At 41.6% G+C, this 19,719-nt stretch overlaps 1 protein-coding gene and 1 long non-coding RNA gene across 2 annotated transcripts in view; one reads left to right on the top strand and one right to left on the bottom strand.

Annotated features, from left to right (window-relative positions):
• LOC117146681 overlaps positions 1 to 5,709 on the top strand; it is a 54,220-nt gene extending 48,511 nt beyond the window's left edge. Inside the window, exons 4-5 of the long non-coding RNA XR_004459815.1 lie at positions 4,567 to 4,715; positions 4,773 to 5,709. This is a non-coding gene — a long non-coding RNA (uncharacterized LOC117146681). The remainder of the gene's footprint in view (positions 1 to 4,566; positions 4,716 to 4,772) is intronic.
• Positions 5,710 to 15,364: 9,655 nt separating this feature from the next.
• On the bottom strand, positions 15,365 to 16,325 carry LOC117146680. Its single transcript, XM_033313045.1, has one exon. The coding sequence runs from the start codon at positions 16,209 to 16,211 to the stop codon at positions 15,564 to 15,566; it is 648 nt and encodes a 215-aa protein (XP_033168936.1). The 5' UTR covers positions 16,212 to 16,325; the 3' UTR covers positions 15,365 to 15,563.
• Positions 16,326 to 19,719: the final 3,394 nt, after the last annotated feature.

Here is a 19,719-nt window from a genome sequence, read left to right as displayed (position 1 = left end):
TATGCTTAACTTCGTTTTTTGCGAACCTAAGCCAAAAAAAAGAGAACATTGCTCCCAGTTGTTCTGCTTGGTAGGAGTGTTCCGTTAAAAGCTAGAAACTACTCATTATTCCAAAACATTTCACCCACTTTTGGTGTATTACGACGCCGCTACTCCTCCCACTGTTCTGTATGGACATGGACATTATGACCAAACGATTTTACATAATTCCCGCTTGGCAAAAAGTCTGCAAATGTGGACCACTCGTGCCACGCCCCCTTTTAGAGAAGGCAGGCGGCAAACAAAGGAATAATCAAGAGCGTTCCCATTTCGAAAGAAAAAAAAAAAAAACATATGTGGCGTTGTTGTAAGCAGCTCGCCTAATAAAGTGATCGAAAAAAAAAAACTTAAGCACTGGGATGAGCACAGATTTGATGGTGTCCAGGCTGAGCTGGCTGAGCGTGCGTGCAGCACATGCATAAAAGATCACTCCATAAGTTGCAGACTCTAGAATCCACAATCCAGACTCCAGAATCGAGAGCCGAGAGCCGAGAATGGGGAATCATCGGATCCGTGATGAGAGTGCGGCAAGCCGGGCATTTTTGCTTTTATCTCGGGCTCTGATATCTGTGGCTAATGCATAAAATCTTATAATTTGCGCACGTGTTAATCAGACATTATGATGCACACACAACACACGGCGCACAGCACAGCTGCAAGACACAAACAGTTTGAAACTGTTGCCAGTCACACGGCGAGAAATGAGATATAGAAAGTTTTATTTGGGCGTTTTCGATTGCTTTTGGACGCACTAAACTCCATTAATTATGAAGAGTAGACCTACTTCTTTATTACAGCAATGTTTCGCAATATCCTTTCAGTTTTCAATTTAACTTCGTAGGAAACCTTTTCGTACCAGATTCATTCGTTTTTCTCCGTGCAGGCCCAGCTTAGAAGAAAATCCGTCGGGCAAGGCGTCTGCTGGCCATGACCAAGTCGGCAAACTAACAATTTTAGGCTAATGATGTGCTCATATTTAAGTTAGTTGAAACGCTTTTAGTGCAAGGCATAACTCAAGTTGAGACGGCGAATCTGGAAGTATCTCCTAAGCCAGGTGCCAGAAAAATGGTGAAGCTGAGCAGGGTGGACGGGGGATTGGAGACAGGGTGTACCAGTGGAGACACTGAGACTGGGGAATCGGGACCGCATGCTGTTGCATTTAATGATTGCACGCCTTGACTTTGGCAATAAAACAAATTTGTGGCCATAATTTTCGAAATTCAAATAACAAATGCTGAGGCGGCAGCCGCTGCCGGACTTGGTTTGCTTTTGGCCAGGATGGCCTGGCCGTCGCTTGGCCAAGTCGCCTCTCTTACCAACTTGTTTGCATTGAAAATTTATTGTTACGCAGCCACGAGCGGAACTTCTGGGGAAAACGAGGGGAATCGCGTCTTCGAATGCTTGTCCAACGATTTATGGCATTGCTGCAATTGTTGCCAACTGTAAATGCTGCGGCAAACAAGTCAATTGAATTTATTTCGTTTATAAATTGCCAACAGCAGCTGGCCGCGGGGCGGGGCCCAATCTCAAGTGTCAATTGGCCAGCGGGAAGGCAGGAGTGCGACTTCTTCCAATCCCAATCCGAGCGCGAATCCGAATCCGCATCGCCATCGAGACTACCGATTGGAGACAAATCACTGCCCGATTTGACAACGCAGCAACGTTCACTCGCGATAAACAGCAATGCTCTAGAGATGCGTTCCTGCTGCCCGGGATTATGCAAGTACAATAATCGCAACTGGCGAATCCATAAAGAGTGCCAGGACTTAATGGTAGCAGACCGCCTAGCCATTTGGCACGCGTCTACACTGAATTCCTTATAAAGCTGCTGCCAGTCTGTCGTTACTTGTAAATATTAATGCAAGTAAACAAAAAATTAAATAAAAACCAAAACAGCTAGAACGCTCAATCTTAACGTGGTTCATAAGATATTGCATCATTTGAATTATTTTTAAATTGAAAACTGATTACTTTAGAAGACTTGATGACTTGATTAAGTAGAATGGCACTATATGCACTCCATTAAATCATCTCATCCGTTTTTAATCGATCCGCCTGAATTTCGTGTCACCACAATCACGCTGCCATCTCCGTAGAATTCAAAGATTTGCAACGAATTCTAAGCGTGGCTTTTGCGAATGGTCGATGGGGTTGTGGCTCGGAAACGCGGGCCGAAACTAGCAGGATGGCGATGATGTTGCCAGTGCGGTGCAGCTGCACTTCTGTGATTTACAATTTTTTCCGTTTGCCCATTTTCTTTCCCGCCAGCCAACTGTCTCTTTGGCTATTTGCTTTTCTATCTTCTGTTTTTTTTTTCTTCTTGTGTTTAGAAGCAGCGAATTTGCATACGATCTACGGACTTCCTTTCACAACAACGACCAACAACTCATGGGCTAATATAAAGAGTCGAAAAATCTTTAAATACTTTCGAAATGCGAGCAGAGCACAACGAAATTATCAATATAAATACAAAGTGATTTATTGGCATATGGGCAAGAAGAAGAAGAAGCAGAAGAAAAGGCCGTTTCCTTGCTGACCAAACAAAAGACTTAGGCAACGAACTTGCTTTCACAAGTTCGAAGCTAGCGCCTCTTAACAAATTATTGATTTATTGCCCTCAACACACACACACACACACAACGCACGCATATTCGTATGCTTGCTGGCAATCGGCGCTTGACAAAGAATGGTAGATCATAAAATATATTTTTATATCGAGTTATAAATATCAGTATATATTTTACCCGATTGATGGCTCACTAAAATAGATTTTTGAGTGCCTCACAATTAGTCAGGTCTATTTGTCATAAAGCATAAAAACATCCGAAAGCCATACGAGAAATCATTATTATTTTTTGTTTGTTTTTGAACGGGAGAGTTAATAAAATTCCCTCAACAATCCAATCATGTTTCTTATGGGAGGCCTTTTTTTATCACTACTCGAAAAGTAGGCTATAAAAATTTACAGCTTTTGATTAATTATTTTATGTTCGTATGCGGTGGGTGGTCTTACCTTCAAATCCAAAAATCAAAAATTAGTATTTAACAAGACTAAACGGTGATATGGGATTTATAAATGCAAATTATAATGTCACGTGCACTGTGTTCTTATCCTGCATTTCCGATATATCTTCAATATACATATGCTCCTTACTTTTATTGTGTACTTTTTGTATTTTGGTTTTTGAGTTCCACGAGTTCTTTGACCTTCTTATTCTCAACCCAACCACTGAGTGCGACAAATAAATAATAGATGAAACAAGTCCGTTTGGGGGCTGTAGATCGATCTATCTGAGAATGTGGTACTAGTTATGTAATGTCAACAGATCTTACTGCCGGCAAACTGGGAGCTGCGAACCAAAAGCACACTTTAAGCAGCTTTATGATGTGTTAAAACTGTTGCAGCAACAACCGCCGCCATGACAAGAAAAAAGATAAAAAAAGGATGACGACCACGATGACTGGCCAACGTCATCGTCATTGTCGTTGTCGTTGTCATTGTCATTGTCGTCATCGTGGAAATGCTGAGCGGACGGAGCACGGACGGTTTCGCTTTGGCCGGGATCAAGTGTTCAAGTTCTCGGCCATTTGTGCACAGAAAATCAAATGCCTCTCAATAGGAGCAATCAATAAATCTCCGAAATAATAAATTTGAAGAAAACCAAAATGAATAAATGGCAAAGTTAACAAAAATGCAAGTAGTTAGTGTTGATTAAATAATTATTAAAGGAAATTCTGTGTTAGAGCACCAACTTTCTTGCGGTGCATTTTCAAATCAAGAGCAGGCCAGCTTCTTCACTCTAGTCTTCATCTTTCGCCGATAATTGATCATCATCAGTCGGTTTTAATTGATCGCTTTTGCCATGCCCCGCCGCTCCTTGCATTTCATTGTATTACATTTAGTTGGATCTGCGATCGCTGGATCGCTGCATCGCTGCATCGATTGTAATCAATCACTTTCGTGGAATTGTGCCCGCTGAATGAAATGAACTGTGCTACAGCCGCCGTTCCGTCGGTGGCCCAATAATCCGACCCATAAGCTGCAGCTCCAGTTCTCCTTAGTACGAAGGCGTTGTCAACGGGCCACGGCTTTGACTTTGGCATTTTCCTTCCAATCATCAGCCACAATTGCGTACGTGAGCTGCACTCCAACTGGCGATCCCCATTCGATTCGATTCGATTCGATCAGCGACCGACGGTCCAAGATCCCCAGTTTCAGTTGCAGGTTGCCTTTGCCACATGCTGCGTCAATAAGTCACTCGTTGGCATTTGTGAAATGTATTAGATCAGAGCACATATAGGAAAAAGCGATCAATGAAAAACCAATCGGAGCAGCACAAATTCCTATGCAAATTGTTGTGAGAATTTTTTTAATTTTTTTGCTGTTAATGTGGACCTCCCAAGGCAATACATACATATGTAAAGATTGGGTGCAGGTCAAGGTCATTGCTTCCTTGCAACTTAGTATCATTGTATTATAGAATAAAGTATGAAATACTAATACATTTTTCTTATCACTGCAATTAGCCGTGGCATTTCCCTGAGAAATTTCGGCTTCAATTTGGAATTCGGCTTGGATTGGATTCTTCCATTAGAGCCGCTGTCAATTAGAGCGGGATGTCTGCGATGTCAGCCAGATATATGGGGCCCAAACGGAATGCACTCGATCTTTGGATGTAAGCAGCTCGCCTTCTCTTCGATTCCCCGAGATGTCTAATTAGCATTCGTTTTAGTGGAGCCCAAGGCCAGCTAGCGACCCCCTCCCACTTTTCGTTCAACTGAAAACTGCAAGCGCCGAAATGGGGAAATGGTGAAATAAAAGCAGAACCCACCCATTTGAACATTGAACCAAATCGAACCGAATTGCACAGGAACCGAAGCCAATAAACAAAGACATCAATGGCCCAGAGGCTATAGCTGCGCGATTCTTCAGCGATTGGTGCTTCTTGTGCGTCTTTTGAATTAGATGCAGTCCCATAAATAATAATTCGACAGCGAATGCAAAGTGGAAAAGCAAATACTTGCCATGGCGACAAATGCTTAGCGCAGCGGCAGTGGGCGAACGAAAGAGAGGGGTATATTGGCGAAGAAAGAAAGAAGAGAGAGAGGTAGGTAGAGCCACTGCTTGGCACACGTTTGCCCAGAGACCCAGAGCAATCAATAATCCGAAGCGTAGAGCCAGCGGGGAAACGCGGGGATCGAACTTAGATCGCAATGAATCCCCGCACTGGAAGAGTTCAGTGCGAAGAACAGCGGCGAAGAGAGGTCCGAAGACTGTTGACTAGAGGCACAGGAGGAAGGCGGCTGCAAGAGAGGTCCCCAGAATGGTGGGTTGGAGGGTTTAGAACCTGTTCAACCAACGGGCCGCACATTAGGAGGTAGTTGAGAAGTAAGGCAGATTCTTCTGTCTTTTTTTCCTGCTGGTATCCTTTTGGGTTCGGAAGCTGCAGATAATGTGCCAGAAAGGGGGGGATTCAACATAAAAACTACCCTGTATGTTGATTTCTTACTTATTTTTCACTCTAATATAATCAGTATTTTGTGCACAACGAAGAAAATAATTGTCCAAATATGGTGTGTCATACACCGTTGAATTTGTTATCAAATTTGCAATAAAGATGCATTCCAGTCTAGAAATGTAAAATTTTGACAATTTTTCGCAAAAATTTATGTGCTAATTACCAAAAATGAGAAAATTTTCGATTTTTTTTTTTTTTTTTTTGGTATCAGTATCAGAGTGACACGGATAGTTAGAGTTGGTAATTAGCTACATAAAATAGTTATTTGTTTAGTTCTGCTATCATTTTTGGACAAGCTGTAACAAAAATCGGATATAAAATATTCATAGTTTCATAACCCAAAAATAATCAGTCTTTTGACTACAACAATTAGGACAACTCTCCAAATATAGAATGTCATACATCCTTGAATTCGTTATAAAATTTCTAATAAAGTGGCATTTCAACCTTGAAATGTTAAATTTGGTACATTTTTGCGCAAAAATTAATTATGTTAATTAGCTGCATATTCATGTTTTTAAAATACATATCATCAAGTTATAATCTAATCATAATTTGATCAATCTAAGTGGAAAACCCGCAATTTCAAAAGAAAGAACAGAGTTGCTCATACCATTATCTTATTTGTATCCATATAATTCAGCTAATGTTTTGTTAGCCAGCCGTGCCGTGCCATAATCTCTTATCGCGCTAGTCATCGATCCCTGTTCGGCCCCCAATGAGTATACCCCATTATTGCCCAGTTATTTCGATCTTGCTGATTATAAAAATAGCAAACGAGTCACGGCCAGATCGACAAGCAGCGCCAGTTCAAGGAGACACCACAACAAACAGCACACAGAAACTTAAAAAAAAAAAAGAAGAGAGTCGGGGAAGACCGGAGAATTGACCAATCGAGAATCGAGCAGGAGAGGAACCCAGAAGAACGTAGGTATATCGTATCGTATCGTATCGTCTTTCAATGTTCTTTCAGTCGCGGATTCCTGTTTGATATGCCCATCTCGTTTGCTCTCGGCTTTTTCGGCATTAGAAGAGCCTCACATCCTCCGAAGAATCTGCTGCAAAGAAGGAGAAAAATTATTATAATAAAAATAATAGCAAACCGGAATTTCCTGATCCTGTTTGTCTGCCTGCCTATCAACCGACCAACGAAACAACCGACCAACAAACCATCTAAGCAAACTACCAACTGTGATTCCTTTTTGCATGTAAAGTTCGCTCGCCGCAGATGTTTTTTTGTATTTTTATCTTCCTTTACAGAGTTCGTCCCGCAACTCGCTTGGATTGCCTATGTAAGGCATTGGGTTTGTCTCGAAATGAGATTTTCAAAAAAAAAAAAAATAAAAAATGTGGGGATAACTGGCAGTCGGGATTACCCTTTGCCATCGTTTCGCTTTCGTTTGCGGTTGTGGGCTTAAACTAGATATCTTAAAGTTGCTTCTTTGGCTTTGATTTGGTATCTAATAGTTTCCACACTAGACTATAGAATTAACTCTAGTTTATTCTCATCTAAAAGTGCTAAAATTAGTTGAGTTACAATGAAATGCCTTTAAATACTATTAATTCTACGTAATTTTATAGTATTCTCATCTCATCGTTATATTTATGATAATAGGTCTTCGAGCGAACATTGTTGTGTTTATTTAAGCACACAGCCATTGAAATTTAATGCGATAGTAACAGCTGTTCATTTTTGCATTTTGATTGCTTTTTGCATTCTATTTGAAACCAGGTTTGGGAGAGGATCCCATTTTGCTATTGCATCTGCCACCTGATCAGCTGCATCTTCGGTGTTAGCTTTAGCTTTGGACACCGAATCCCCTCCACAACACAAAAAACTGGCCGAGAAGAAGTCAGACGGCTTTAAACTTGGCAGCAATATTTATGAGTGGCTCCACGGTGCCGGCAATTAATACGATTATCGGGCAGATTAATTGGCAGTACGAGTGCAATTAATACTTGGCTGGATCCGCACTTGTCCACCATAGGGTATAATATGTCCAAAAGACTCCGTTCTTAATGCCAAAATCTTTACAAATTTTTCCGCCTTTCCAATCATCTTGGGTGTTCAAATTGTTAGTATTTAATCTGTACTCTCTTAATGACAAAGTGGGTTTGAACCATTTAATTTTCTTAAATATTTGACAACCAATATTATTCATTATTTGCACGCTTATCCGTGCAATATTCTTAATATTTATTCAACGGTTCTTCAAAACGAAAGCGAAGGCAAATATAAAGCGTAATTTTAAGAATATGTGAAGTAAATTCAATCGGGTTTCTTATTCCAATTTTGGATTTTTTTCTCCTTTTTTTTTCTTTCAGCCATCAAGTGCAATATGCTGATAAGGCTGGAGAATCCGAAGGAGGCAGGAGAACGAAGAGCCAGACGCATTTTATGGCCAAAATAAATGACGAACAGCGAAAACGGCAAATGGCATCGAAAGGAACTGGCTAATAAAAAGCCATTAAAGCCAAGTTCAGGCAGGTCATGTGAGTCAGTTCGTTTGTTTTGTTTTGGGGCCTTTCGGGAATTCGCAGATGCCGATATTTTATTTTTTTTGGGTGGGTCCCCGTGTGTCTCTCACTGCCGTTTCCATAAATCAGAGGAATTAGAAAAAATTAAAAAACAAATAAAAATAAATTGCAAAAATAAGCGGAAAAGCAATGCGAGAAGCGTAAGACAAATGAGGGAAATACGTTTTAAAAAGTCTTCGAAAAGAAGGGCCTTTTTGGGGAACCAGCCTCCACAGCCAGCCTTCTCTGGAGGCGTTCTTCCTTAACCCTTTCGGGTTAACCCATCGGGTTTCTCTTCTTGAAAAGCAACTGTATTTGAAAAGGAAAAGGGAGAAACCAGTTTCAGTTTTCTTCTGCCTCGTTACTGACTTCCAATTTCCTTTTGCGGGGAAATTAGCGCTTAATAAATGTGTTGTTTTGCTAATCAGGAAGAGAAGAATGCGATTTTATTTTACAAAACTCCAAACAATAACCAAATCGACGATTATTTAATGCTTTCCTAAAAAGAACAATCGTTTACATTTGAAATGCAATTTTTGGGAATTTCTTTGTGAGTTCCTTTCGGATTTATTTTATTTCTGTTTTAATCACGATGACATCAGTGAATGCAAATTCCAGTCGAGACAATGCGCAGACGAACAAAAAAGACAGTCGAAGAACAATGAAATAACAATGAAAGCCACTGGACAAAAGTCTGGAAAATCGTATCTCTTTTTGCCATGGCTGAAAATTCCTAAGATCTTCCAAGAGCGAGAATAAAACTCATAATATTTGCATAACAAATTGGGTCAAATGAGCGAGCAGCGCACACGTAATGCTAAACAAATCAAAACACAAATCAATATATATATATAGATCTATATATATATACTTTGATATGTACAAAGATATAGATTTATATGCAGATGTACGGCTCCTCCCTCCATGTGTATGCTAATCAAATGAGCGTGTCCATATGGAAATGAATGAACACCAAAAAAAAAAAAAAAAAAAAACTGTAAACGTTGTACAATAATCTAAAGTCGGTGGTAATTCGAGGGGGCCTTTTGTAGTCTTTGGGGGGTGCTATACACATACATATAATTATATATACGCATAAGTGTTCAGAGAGAGAGAGACAATGCACAATTGAACATTAGCATAATGATGCCATAAAGTGCGATTGATTGGATGGCTTTTGGGCGGTAGTTGACCAAAAGAATGCGCTGAACGCCAAACGGAATGTGAACAGGCCAAAAGCAGTGCTTATCAACGGGCCCATAGACACCTCATCAATGTGTATGTATTTGCTTAAATATGTATATGTTTATATAAATTCCTTCTTGTATATATACATATGTGTGTATGCTTATTGCTCTACGCATCGTTTCGTTTTATGACAATTAACACCGCTCAAGAAGGCAAACAAACAGCGACATCGTCTGCTTGCCTCCGCTTTATGGACAGGTTAGCCGACTTGTGCCGAGTTGCCAAGTTGCCAAGTTGCAAGTGGCTTTCGGTAATGTTTGTGCAAATATGGCGCAATAAAGCGCAGTGTATGCAGCCAATAAGATACTTCCTAGTAATAGCAAACGCGGCTATTGGGGTTCTCGCCACTCACAGTACTGTTAAATTGGTTGTACATATGGTTCTCTGACTTTTTATCCATCGTCAATGATGTTTTACAACAGCCTGTTACTCAAATGCTTAATTAAGTTGCAGGCTTGCAGTTCTAGTAATACCTATACTAGTTAACGAACATAATATATGTAATATATGTTACAATGTTCTTTGTCACTTTGGCACTATCTGCCCCACTAGCTTGTTGTATCTTACCGTCGGCTGTCTATCAATCAATTTTCCAGCTTCAATCTGTTAACATATCGCAGATATATCTGATGCTAATGCATCTGTGTGCGTGTCTGTTATCGCCGGCAACAAAGTGGCTGGCAACATGTTGCATGTTGCCGGGTGTCACATCTATAAGAAAGGAACGATCAGGAATAGAATATGGAGTATAGCGCGTGTCTTGGCCGGCCGGTTCGACTTGACTCAATTCGTCATTTAAATGATAGACCGCAGAGCTTCCCCACTCCCCCCCCCCTCCCCGCAGAATCCGATGCCCCCTGCCACGCCCCTGGGGCAATGGCAGCACTTAGCGCAACATCAACTTAAATTGCAGAAGCTGAATAAAAAAAAAAAAAAATGGGAAAAAGCACAACTGGAAGCAGACGAAACCGGAGCTACGATCCACGCCACTACCGGAGAACGTGCCAGGCAAAATTAATTGCTTCGTTAGATCGAAGAGGAGGATGGCTTATGGATGGGGCCAAACTTGGGGCACGGGGGGGTTGGATGTGGCTCGCTTCTGCCCCAGAAGAACCGCTTTGGCCAATTTTTTAGCTCTCCCACTTCCGCTGCAGCGGAAAAAGGGGGTAACACGAGTGCTACTGCTACCACTGCCCAACAACGATTGACAAATTTCCAAATGCCATTAAGCAGGCGTTGCATGCAACTAGCCCCAAACCCCAAGCGCCAAACGCCGAGCAGCAAGCCCCAACCTCCAAACCCCAGAGACAAAGAGGCGAACAAGAGGTTCGATGCAGAGGATGATGGCTAATGGATGACAAAACAGGTGGCCAGCAACAGCGGTAGCCACGAATCTGGACCGTAGAGGTTGCCACTGCACTGGAAAAAAAAAAACAGATCAAGCTGCAAATATTTGAATTCAGTTCAGTAAAGATAGTTTCAAACTACTTGCACTTCTCATTTCCTAAAGTTTAAGTTAAATAGGTGAAAATGATTGAATATTATTATATTTTTTTTTTTTATTATTTTTTTTTTTTCTAAGTGCACGTTGTTTTGCTGTTGCAAAACGCCCCGCCGGCGTTTGCAATTACCGTGTGGATGCCACCACACAACCATTAAATCACATTGCTGAAATATTTCATCTGTTTGCAAATTTTCGACAATCAACTTAATCGGAAATGCTCCGTTTTTTATAACTTTATCATCGGCCCGGATTGTGGATTCTCGGACAGGCCAGGCTCTAGATTTAGCCGCGATGCTATGTGTTGATGTTGCAGGCTGCAGGTGGCAGGCTCTTCCATCGCAGTTGCCGGTGATAAGAATCTTGTTGCGGCAATCTCTCCTGGGCATCTATGAATGTCTTTGCCCGCCCGGATCCCCGGATCGCCAGATCCACGAGATTCACGCTTTCGTTCTATAGCTTCATTTTTTCCAACCATCTAGCGCGAGTCCATTTTGAGGCATGTTTGCTGCCATTTGTTGCTTAATTAATGCTGCAGGTGACGCTGCTAACGAGATGGAAGCCACGCCCAAATATAGATGTACACAAATGTAGGCTCGCATTCGAGGCAGGCAAATTCGAATAAATCATATTCAGCCAGCAATTTCTGAATGCGCCGTTAACATAAGGATGATGATAGGCATTTCAACGTTTTTCTAATTGGCTTGCTAAATTACAAATACTTAATAACTATATTATACATATATAGCTAATATTGCCCAAAATGCTGGCCAATCAGACTTCAGCCAATCCCAAACCAAAAGGGCCAAGAAAGGGTGGTAAAGGGGCGGAGATAAGTACATATATTTAGTATAGATTAACAAAAAAGAAAAGACCAGAGTCCAGTCACCTTCACGCACTTTGCATAAGACGAAAGTCGCGGACAAAGGGGCCAAAAATAGATTGCAAAAAATAAGGAGACAACAAATACATGCAAATACATTGAAATCGTCAAAGAAAGGTTAAACCAATTTTCTATTAGTTATATAGACACTGGCTACGAAGGAAACAAAGCCACAGCCCTTTCAAGATGATATAATCCGAAGATGAAAAAAAAAAAAAAAAAAAAAAAAATACAAAATATTAACAAATAATCCGCAACACAATGCGTCTGCGAATGTGTCGATATTGTTAAAAATAAATAAACAGCACTTGTGCCATCGAAATAGAAAAGGGGGCGTTGCAATACCGATTGCGATGGTTTATAGGACAGGCGGGGCTGTTAATCGCATCGAATCGATTTATTTGTTGTTTTTTTTCTTCTATATTCCCAACGATGGTGACAAAAGTCAACGAACAGCGAAACGAAGCGAACAAAAGGTTCGATCAAGATTTCAAATTGTCTATTGTTGCCACAAATCGTTGCGGTGACAATGGGCCCAGACGAGTAGCACCCCAAAGTAGCCAAAAAAGATCCGAAAAGCTGCTGAGGAAGATGCCTCCCCGCCCAACGGTACTTTCATCGAACCCGCCGTCCACATTTTTTTTCGGTGGCCATTCTTTTTACTCTCGCTCGTGTTCCATTAATAGTCAAAGTTCAGGTGTCAGGGACGTCGGAAAACGAAATCGATTGGCGGTCAAAGATCTTCATTGATCGACAGGGAACCCAGCCTTTGTCCAACGATTCTTTCGTATATTATTCAAATGGAGATATGGTTAGATATATGGAATATATATAGTATATATATGGAATAATTTTCCCAAATAATTATTTATTTTATATTCAGACAATATATTGTAATGCTCTCATATAATTAGCACTTCAATATATGTTAATCGTTTTTCGGAATCATTCGACTTTCAAGCGCTTCTAGCGAGGCTTGACTGTAAATTTGTTTATCTCAATATGAGAGCTCTTGGGGCTCTTTGACAAACTTTATTTATGTTTTTCTTCACGCTTGACCGTTAAGTTAACTGCATATTCGCTTTGTTTGGCTTATTGGCCGCTTATTGTTTTAACGCCACGATGTCCGATCTCTGGGCATGAATTGCCATGGTGACTTCGTCACCATCAAAGAGAATGTTTTAATTATTTCCCAGACCAACAGACTGACTTATCAATTGATTAATGTTCCTTTTTAGTAGGCCTTCTCTAAATTTAGATATCTTACCGGCCGCAGTCTTCTTAGCCGATTTGCCACGCCCATCGATCTCGCTCGTTGACGTCCAAATGAATAACTATAGGATTCCACTTAATAGCCGGCTACCTAATTGCTGTCACTAAGTAGGCGTGTCCGAATCGCCAAAGAATACCACTTTGATTGCCGCCGCCGCGAAGTTTGAGCGGCACGTGTGGGAAGATACTGAATATTGAATAATGTAGAATATTATTCAAATAAGTAGTAAACCATTGAATTAAAATCAAATGCAAGGGGCCAAGTCGAACTATGGCATAAAATTTTCGCTTACGTAAAGCATTAGGGAAATCAAATAGCTAAATACATTTAATGAGCGACAGCAACATTCCGCGAAACTTGGAAACGAATCGAAACGAAACTCATTTGTGGGGAATCTGTTCGGTAGCCGGTCACAATGTTCCCAAAGCCCCCGGAGATGTCCGTCTTTGGTGACTACTGTTTCTGCTGCCTGATTTGTTCTGAAAAACTCCGTCTATGGTAGATTCTCTCCATCGTGCTCCCATCCTGTCCGTTCGCCCCTCACAGGTGTGCTGCTCAAATAGTTGACTAATTAATTTATAATGCAATTTCACTGCCATTGCAGCCAGGAGAGGATTGTTGCGGTGCAGGAGGGAGGCGGATGATCGCTACCATTTGCAACATGGAAACCGTTTTAATACACACCACGACTAGCACCACTAGCACCACTAGAACCACCAGCAGCCGCCTAATCATTGTTTATGACATGGTTAGCCACTGGCCAGCCATTCGGCTGCACAGCGAGAAGAGGATTGTTTAGCATATTTTACTTTGCCATAAATGATCGTTTTATGCATTCGAATTTATTTACAAAATCCTCAACTTTTCACTTTACCAAATTCCATCGCAAGGCAATTACGAAATCAGAAAGCCATGTTTCAAGTGAAACAAAAATATGTAAAGATTCTTTCTCGTGTGGAGGTTGAAGTCAGGTCTCTGTGTTCTCTCCCCTAGGAGTCCCAGTTTGTGTGGTCGCTCCCCTGCTCGCAAAGTCGTCGGCTTGGCAAGGGAAATTTATGCAAATGGCCGGACAGATCTTTCCAAAGCCTTTTGCGCAATTATCCCCGTAAAGCACAAAGTGCGAGGAGGAGTCGGGGAAAGACCCCACCTGCTGCAGCATTTGGCATTTGATTGAACTCAAGTGTGCCAGATGCGTAATGAGTTGATGGGGCAAGGGATCCTGCTGTGGACCGCCTGGGGGCTGTGCGGAGAAGGGGGCGTGGACAAATGCAACGAGGGAGGGAGGTGGCTGGCCAACACGTGACAACGCGCGGTGCGGTGCGGTGCGGTCAATAGAAACTGAAAATCAATTGGAAATTCCTATGAATACCAGAAGAAAATTCAAAACAACCGAAACCACGGCAAGTAGAAGAAAAACCACTTGCATGTGGGTGCTTTTCTTGTGGCACAGTGGATGGTGTGTGGTAAATATCTAGTATAAAGCAAAGTTGCAAACGTTTAAGCGAGACTATCATTTTTGCATCATATTGAAAGTCAAGATGTTGCATACATTCAGACACCTTTTTAAATAATTTCCCATTTGTTTCTTGAATACTTTCATTGCCAATTGCGACCACTGTGCGGACAACGGCATTTGTGCAACAAAACACAACTGTTGCTAAAACCCATGATTCTCCTTAACCCGGGCCAATGCCCAAAATGCAAATCGCTTCAGTGCGATCGAACTGGAGTAATCGATATATACATACGTATATATATATCATATATCTGATGCCGATGTTGATGTTCTGCATTCAGATCGCCGCATTGACAATTTGGTCGATGGTCGCGCCAAGGCTTTTCCTTGCAGTCGGGGGAAACCGCTAGACGCGACTACAAACGACCGGATGAATGGGGATTGGAGGACCGAGACTTGGAGATTTGGATATGTGAATACGGACCGGCGGACCGGCGGCGATCGCGAATTTGGTTTTGCAATGTGGATGGAAATTTGGCGAGTACGCACGCCAGGCAGCCGCAGGTGACCGATCTCTTTGGATCACGAACTGCAACGTGACGTGGCCAGATATCGAAGTTATCCGTACATGTGCAATCAACCAGAAGGGTGGAAGGGAAAATGTATTTTCCTAATTAGACAGCATCTACAGACATGGTTAGCACTTCATTTGCTCATCATGTGGCCGCCAATGTTTAAGAACTATTAAAAGGAAAATCAGAAAACTAATCAGCAAACGATATGAAGACATAACGAGATCGTTTGCTCTCGAATTCCCGAGAAGCGGAAGAGGTTAACGCTTGCCTGCTGAGGCTTTTAGCCATGGGAACCCAGAAGTCTGCTCCGCTCTGCCCGCTCCGCCGTCCAATGAAAACAAACAATGCGTTAATATAGTTTCATTCGTTTTGCCATAAAATAAAAAATACACAACAAGGGCCGGTGGCGCGAAGGAGATGGCCAGGAGCAAGGCCACCGATAAGACCGGCAATTCATATACATATATATTTACTCAGCTTTAGCGTTTTTTGTTTTTGTTTTTAAGCAATTTTTACTTAATGCCATCCTCTTTTGGCTTAACCGATCAATCTTTATGGCAGCTCGCATAAAAATTTACGACTCATCATCGATGGCAGGAGATGGGGCACGAGGAGCAGGAGATTCGGCCACAAATATCCACAATCGAGCCGACGGCCGCGACTAGAGCCAAAGGTATAGTGGATGATGCCGCGTCGTGTGCGGAGGATATCGTTCAGAAAGCCATTGGTCATCTTATTCTCCATGAGGCACTCCTGCATCAGATCATCCGGCAGCTGGATGTGAAATGGGAAGCAATACATGTGGGCCACGTCCAGTTTGATCGTCTCATTGCTGCTATCGTCCAGGCAAAAGAACGTGTTCGTATCGCCCACTTGAATACGCGCACAGCTCTGCAATGCCGAGTCCTTCATCAGCAGCATCACATAATCCAAGGAGCTCGGCATGTACAGGGCATATGGCTCGCCGGTCTTTACGAATGTGTCCCGATATTTGGTGAAGGCCATTAGTGGATAGGTGCCGCCACATTTTCGCTCGAACACCTGAACATCCTCCAGCAAATACTTGCATCTCTCCGGCAGTTTGTACTTGAACTGTTCGCATTCCTTGCATTTTGTGTGATCGATGTTGGCCAGGATACAGCTGAAATGGAGCAGGAGGAGCCACAAGCTGGTCCCGAACCTAATCCCTGCCAGCTCCATCCACGAACCGCTTGTCCTTTTCGATTCGCCAATACAATCTGCTCGTGTCTATCGCTGTGCGTCAGTGTGTGTCTCGAAATCGATTCATTTCGAAATGCGGCAAATACAAAAAATAATTACAGACTAATGTAGACAGATGGCCAGCAGTTTGCTGGGGTCGAATGACTCACTCATCTGGGTCGTGACTGGAATTCGAAGCGATCTGAATGTGTGGATTCCATTAGCTCCCCAATAGGATTGGGGAATTTATGCATTTGGGATTTAACAAATTTAATCGTTAATTGATAGGAAATAATTTTGTAAAATATTATTATTTTTAATCTATACATGTTTTTCCAACTCCCATTTCAAATATTTTGCGCTGAGAGCAAGAAGATTCAAGCATTCTCTAACAGAGAATACCGAAAGATGTTTTTGTTAACTAGTTTATTAATTTAAAATATTAATATTATATTAATATAACTCGTAGTATTGTGCTTATTTTATAAAGACGCCACTCATAGCTACCCTTCAGTGGTATTATTCATTCGCTGGCGTTGATTTGCTCTGCCGATTTAATTGATTCAATTACGGGCGGCATTATTTCAATTAGGCAATACAAAGAGGGGCGATCGCAGATCGGGGGGCTTGACATGACACGTTGGAGTCGAGTCGAGTTGAGTTGAGTCCGAGCAGCTATCATCGATAATTATGACGAGTGCGATGCGATGCGATGGATCGGTTCTGATTTGCCTGCATTGCATTGGGTGATTAATGCAACGGCAGTCTGCAGACTCCAACTGCCAACTGTTTGGCTTCCTTCAATCGTCGATTGAGTGATGGACTGATTGACTTTTCCGGAAGAAAACGCTCGGCAGATTGTGTGATTGCGTAATCCGTTCGAATGCAGCAGCAGTGGTTTTTATTTAATTGATTTTTAGCCAGAGTCAAATGTAATTAATTGAAAGAAACTGGATGGAAGGAAGGATTCAATGAAGTGGTAAAGTTCTTTTTCACATTTTTCATTTTCAGATGGGGGAATTTAAATCTTCAATCGCAGAAGATTAAACGCCAACTTCTCTTCAATATTGTATTTTGATCTCAAGTCTTTAATCTTCTCAGTCCTTTCAATCGCCGAACAAAGTCAAAGCTTTGGTTTCAGTTGTTTAGATCACTATTTGATTTATCTGACAAATCAATTTCATTCTCGATCGCCTCCTCTCCCGTTGAGTTTCCATTTAATTATTTGGTTTTCTGTCCCCTGGACAAGTTAGTGGAGAATTTGGAGGGTCTTTAATTTATTATTGTATTTAAAGCGCTGATTTAACGGCATTCTGTCTGCCTGTATATCTTCTCGATTTGTTGATTTTACATTTGTGATGTCTGCTTTCGATGGAATTATGAATTTATTGATTTTGTCATTAATGGGATTTCCTTTCGGCGCAGCAGGTGGCAATTGTCATGCTGCCAGTGTTGTCAACATACGCTCATGTGATTTATGGTTTGGGCTCTTCTTCTCGCCGGCTTTTTCGAATTGTTCATATGGACGTACTTGTGATCGGAAGTTGGCACACCATTTGCGGCAAGTGCTGTCGTTCTCCATATTAATCGGCGGGCCACGAAGTCTGATACTTCCGTCGCCCCTCGCTCCTTTGGTACGAAATTGTGTCACGGAGAATCGGAGAACTGGAGAATCCGACATGTAGAATCGGAAGCAGAAAGAGAGGCGTTCAATATGCGAAGACTGTGCCAGATTTTTTGACTGCACAGAAGTCGAGGGTGCGGATCAGTGCTATATTCCTGGAAATTCTCAATGATAACAATGATATATCCTCCATCTACGCACCATGTAAGCTTAATTATAATCTAAAATATCCAGGAAAAATCTCTCCTTGTGGAGAGTCAACTAAAATCTTTAAAAATTATCCAGGGTATTCAGAAAGTAGGTACAACACACTCAACGAATATTTTGTGTCCAGCCTGAACATGTATTGTTTTTTTGCAGTTTTCTTCGATAGTTATATTCAATTTGGGATTCCATCAGTTTATGGTTTATTGCACTTGATATTGCCCTTTGTTTTAGCTTTATTTTTGTACCCATATATTGGAAGTATAGGATATATATGTGTATGTATAAATTTTCATGACGACGGCGACCTTCCGATTGCCAATGGATTGGAGTTCGTTGGCCATTTGGCTGCCGGCGATTTTCGTGTTAATTTTGTTGTAAGCTTTTTGGATTGTTTCGTTTTTCATTTGGTTTTGTTTTTTATTTCTTGGCTTTTGTTGCTGTTGGGTTTCTTGCGTTGATTGGTGGCTGGGAGAACCGTTAAACTTTTGCCCCTTGCCCTGACACCTGACACTTGACACATGACACCTGACACAGGCGACGACAGCAGAGCGGCTACACTAGAAAAAAAAGAAGCCGATTGCCCTGGGCGCCTCCAAACTGGGCATTGGATTTGGGGGGAATGGATGATCGGGGTATTGGGGATTCTTGCTTCATTAATCGCTCGCAATTAAGCGCCACTTTATATCCAACTTCACACTCTGTTGTGTTTATTTTCTTATTTATTTACTTTCGCAGATAGATTCCCCTTTCTTAAGTTTCGTTTGGGTTTCGGTTTCGGCTGCATTCAATCAGCGCAATTGATTGATGTCTCTCGCCGGCTTGTGTGGCTCACTTGGCACGTGTCGCGATATTTTGGCTCTTTTTTTGTTCAGGGTTTCACATTCCAAGCTGCTAACGGATATGGAAAACGTATTCAGAGGCATCTGCGTGTTGGCCAAGATTGATTGGCTTTGGCCCTTAAGCTAGCGATGCGAGAAGCGGCCAACAAAAGGCCTACAAAATTGGTTCAATTCAGCTGGATTAAATATTGGATTAATCAAATGGGAGAAGGGCTTAAATTGGTCAATAAATGTAATGTTATTCTGGCAATTTAAGCCTTTAAAATTCAACCTATTGCACCTTGGAATAAATCATAAAACCCATTAATTCCGGGAAAAGTAACATTAAAAGTAAAACCCACTCAGCTTGGCGCTTTGTTTAATTGAAAGAATCATTTTCAATTGCCGGAAGACGGATCCGATCTTTCACCACAGATGACTGACTTAACAACAGCAAGTAGCTATGGAATAAAGCGATATATATATACATATATATCTGTATAAATGTGTGCACTTTAATCTGGTTCTGCGCACTGAGCGCATTAATTATGCGTTCCAAAGCGATGTCTGGAATATATATACGACCATACGGCTACATAGATATATATATGTGTGTATGTTCTTTTTTGGTTTGCTGCTCATCTCCTTCGGTATGAAATTCTTGGCACGAGTTGGTTAATTAATTTAATTAATGTTTTACCAAAGAGACGCCGGCGCTGGCGAAGCGTTGACTTTGACGCCGCCCCCTTTACCCCATCTTCCCCTTCCACCCCCTTTCCACGAATTTTCCACAGCACTCTGCGCTGTTGATTCTAACGGTAGCACGAATATTAAAACAACCGACAAAAAATCAACTTTT

This window comes from Drosophila mauritiana, chromosome X, assembly GCF_004382145.1.
Source record: "Drosophila mauritiana strain mau12 chromosome X, ASM438214v1, whole genome shotgun sequence".
Taxonomy (NCBI): Eukaryota; Metazoa; Arthropoda; class Insecta; order Diptera; family Drosophilidae; genus Drosophila; species Drosophila mauritiana.
Note: the sequence above shows the minus strand (reverse complement) of the source record. Positions and strands in the feature narration are given on the sequence as shown.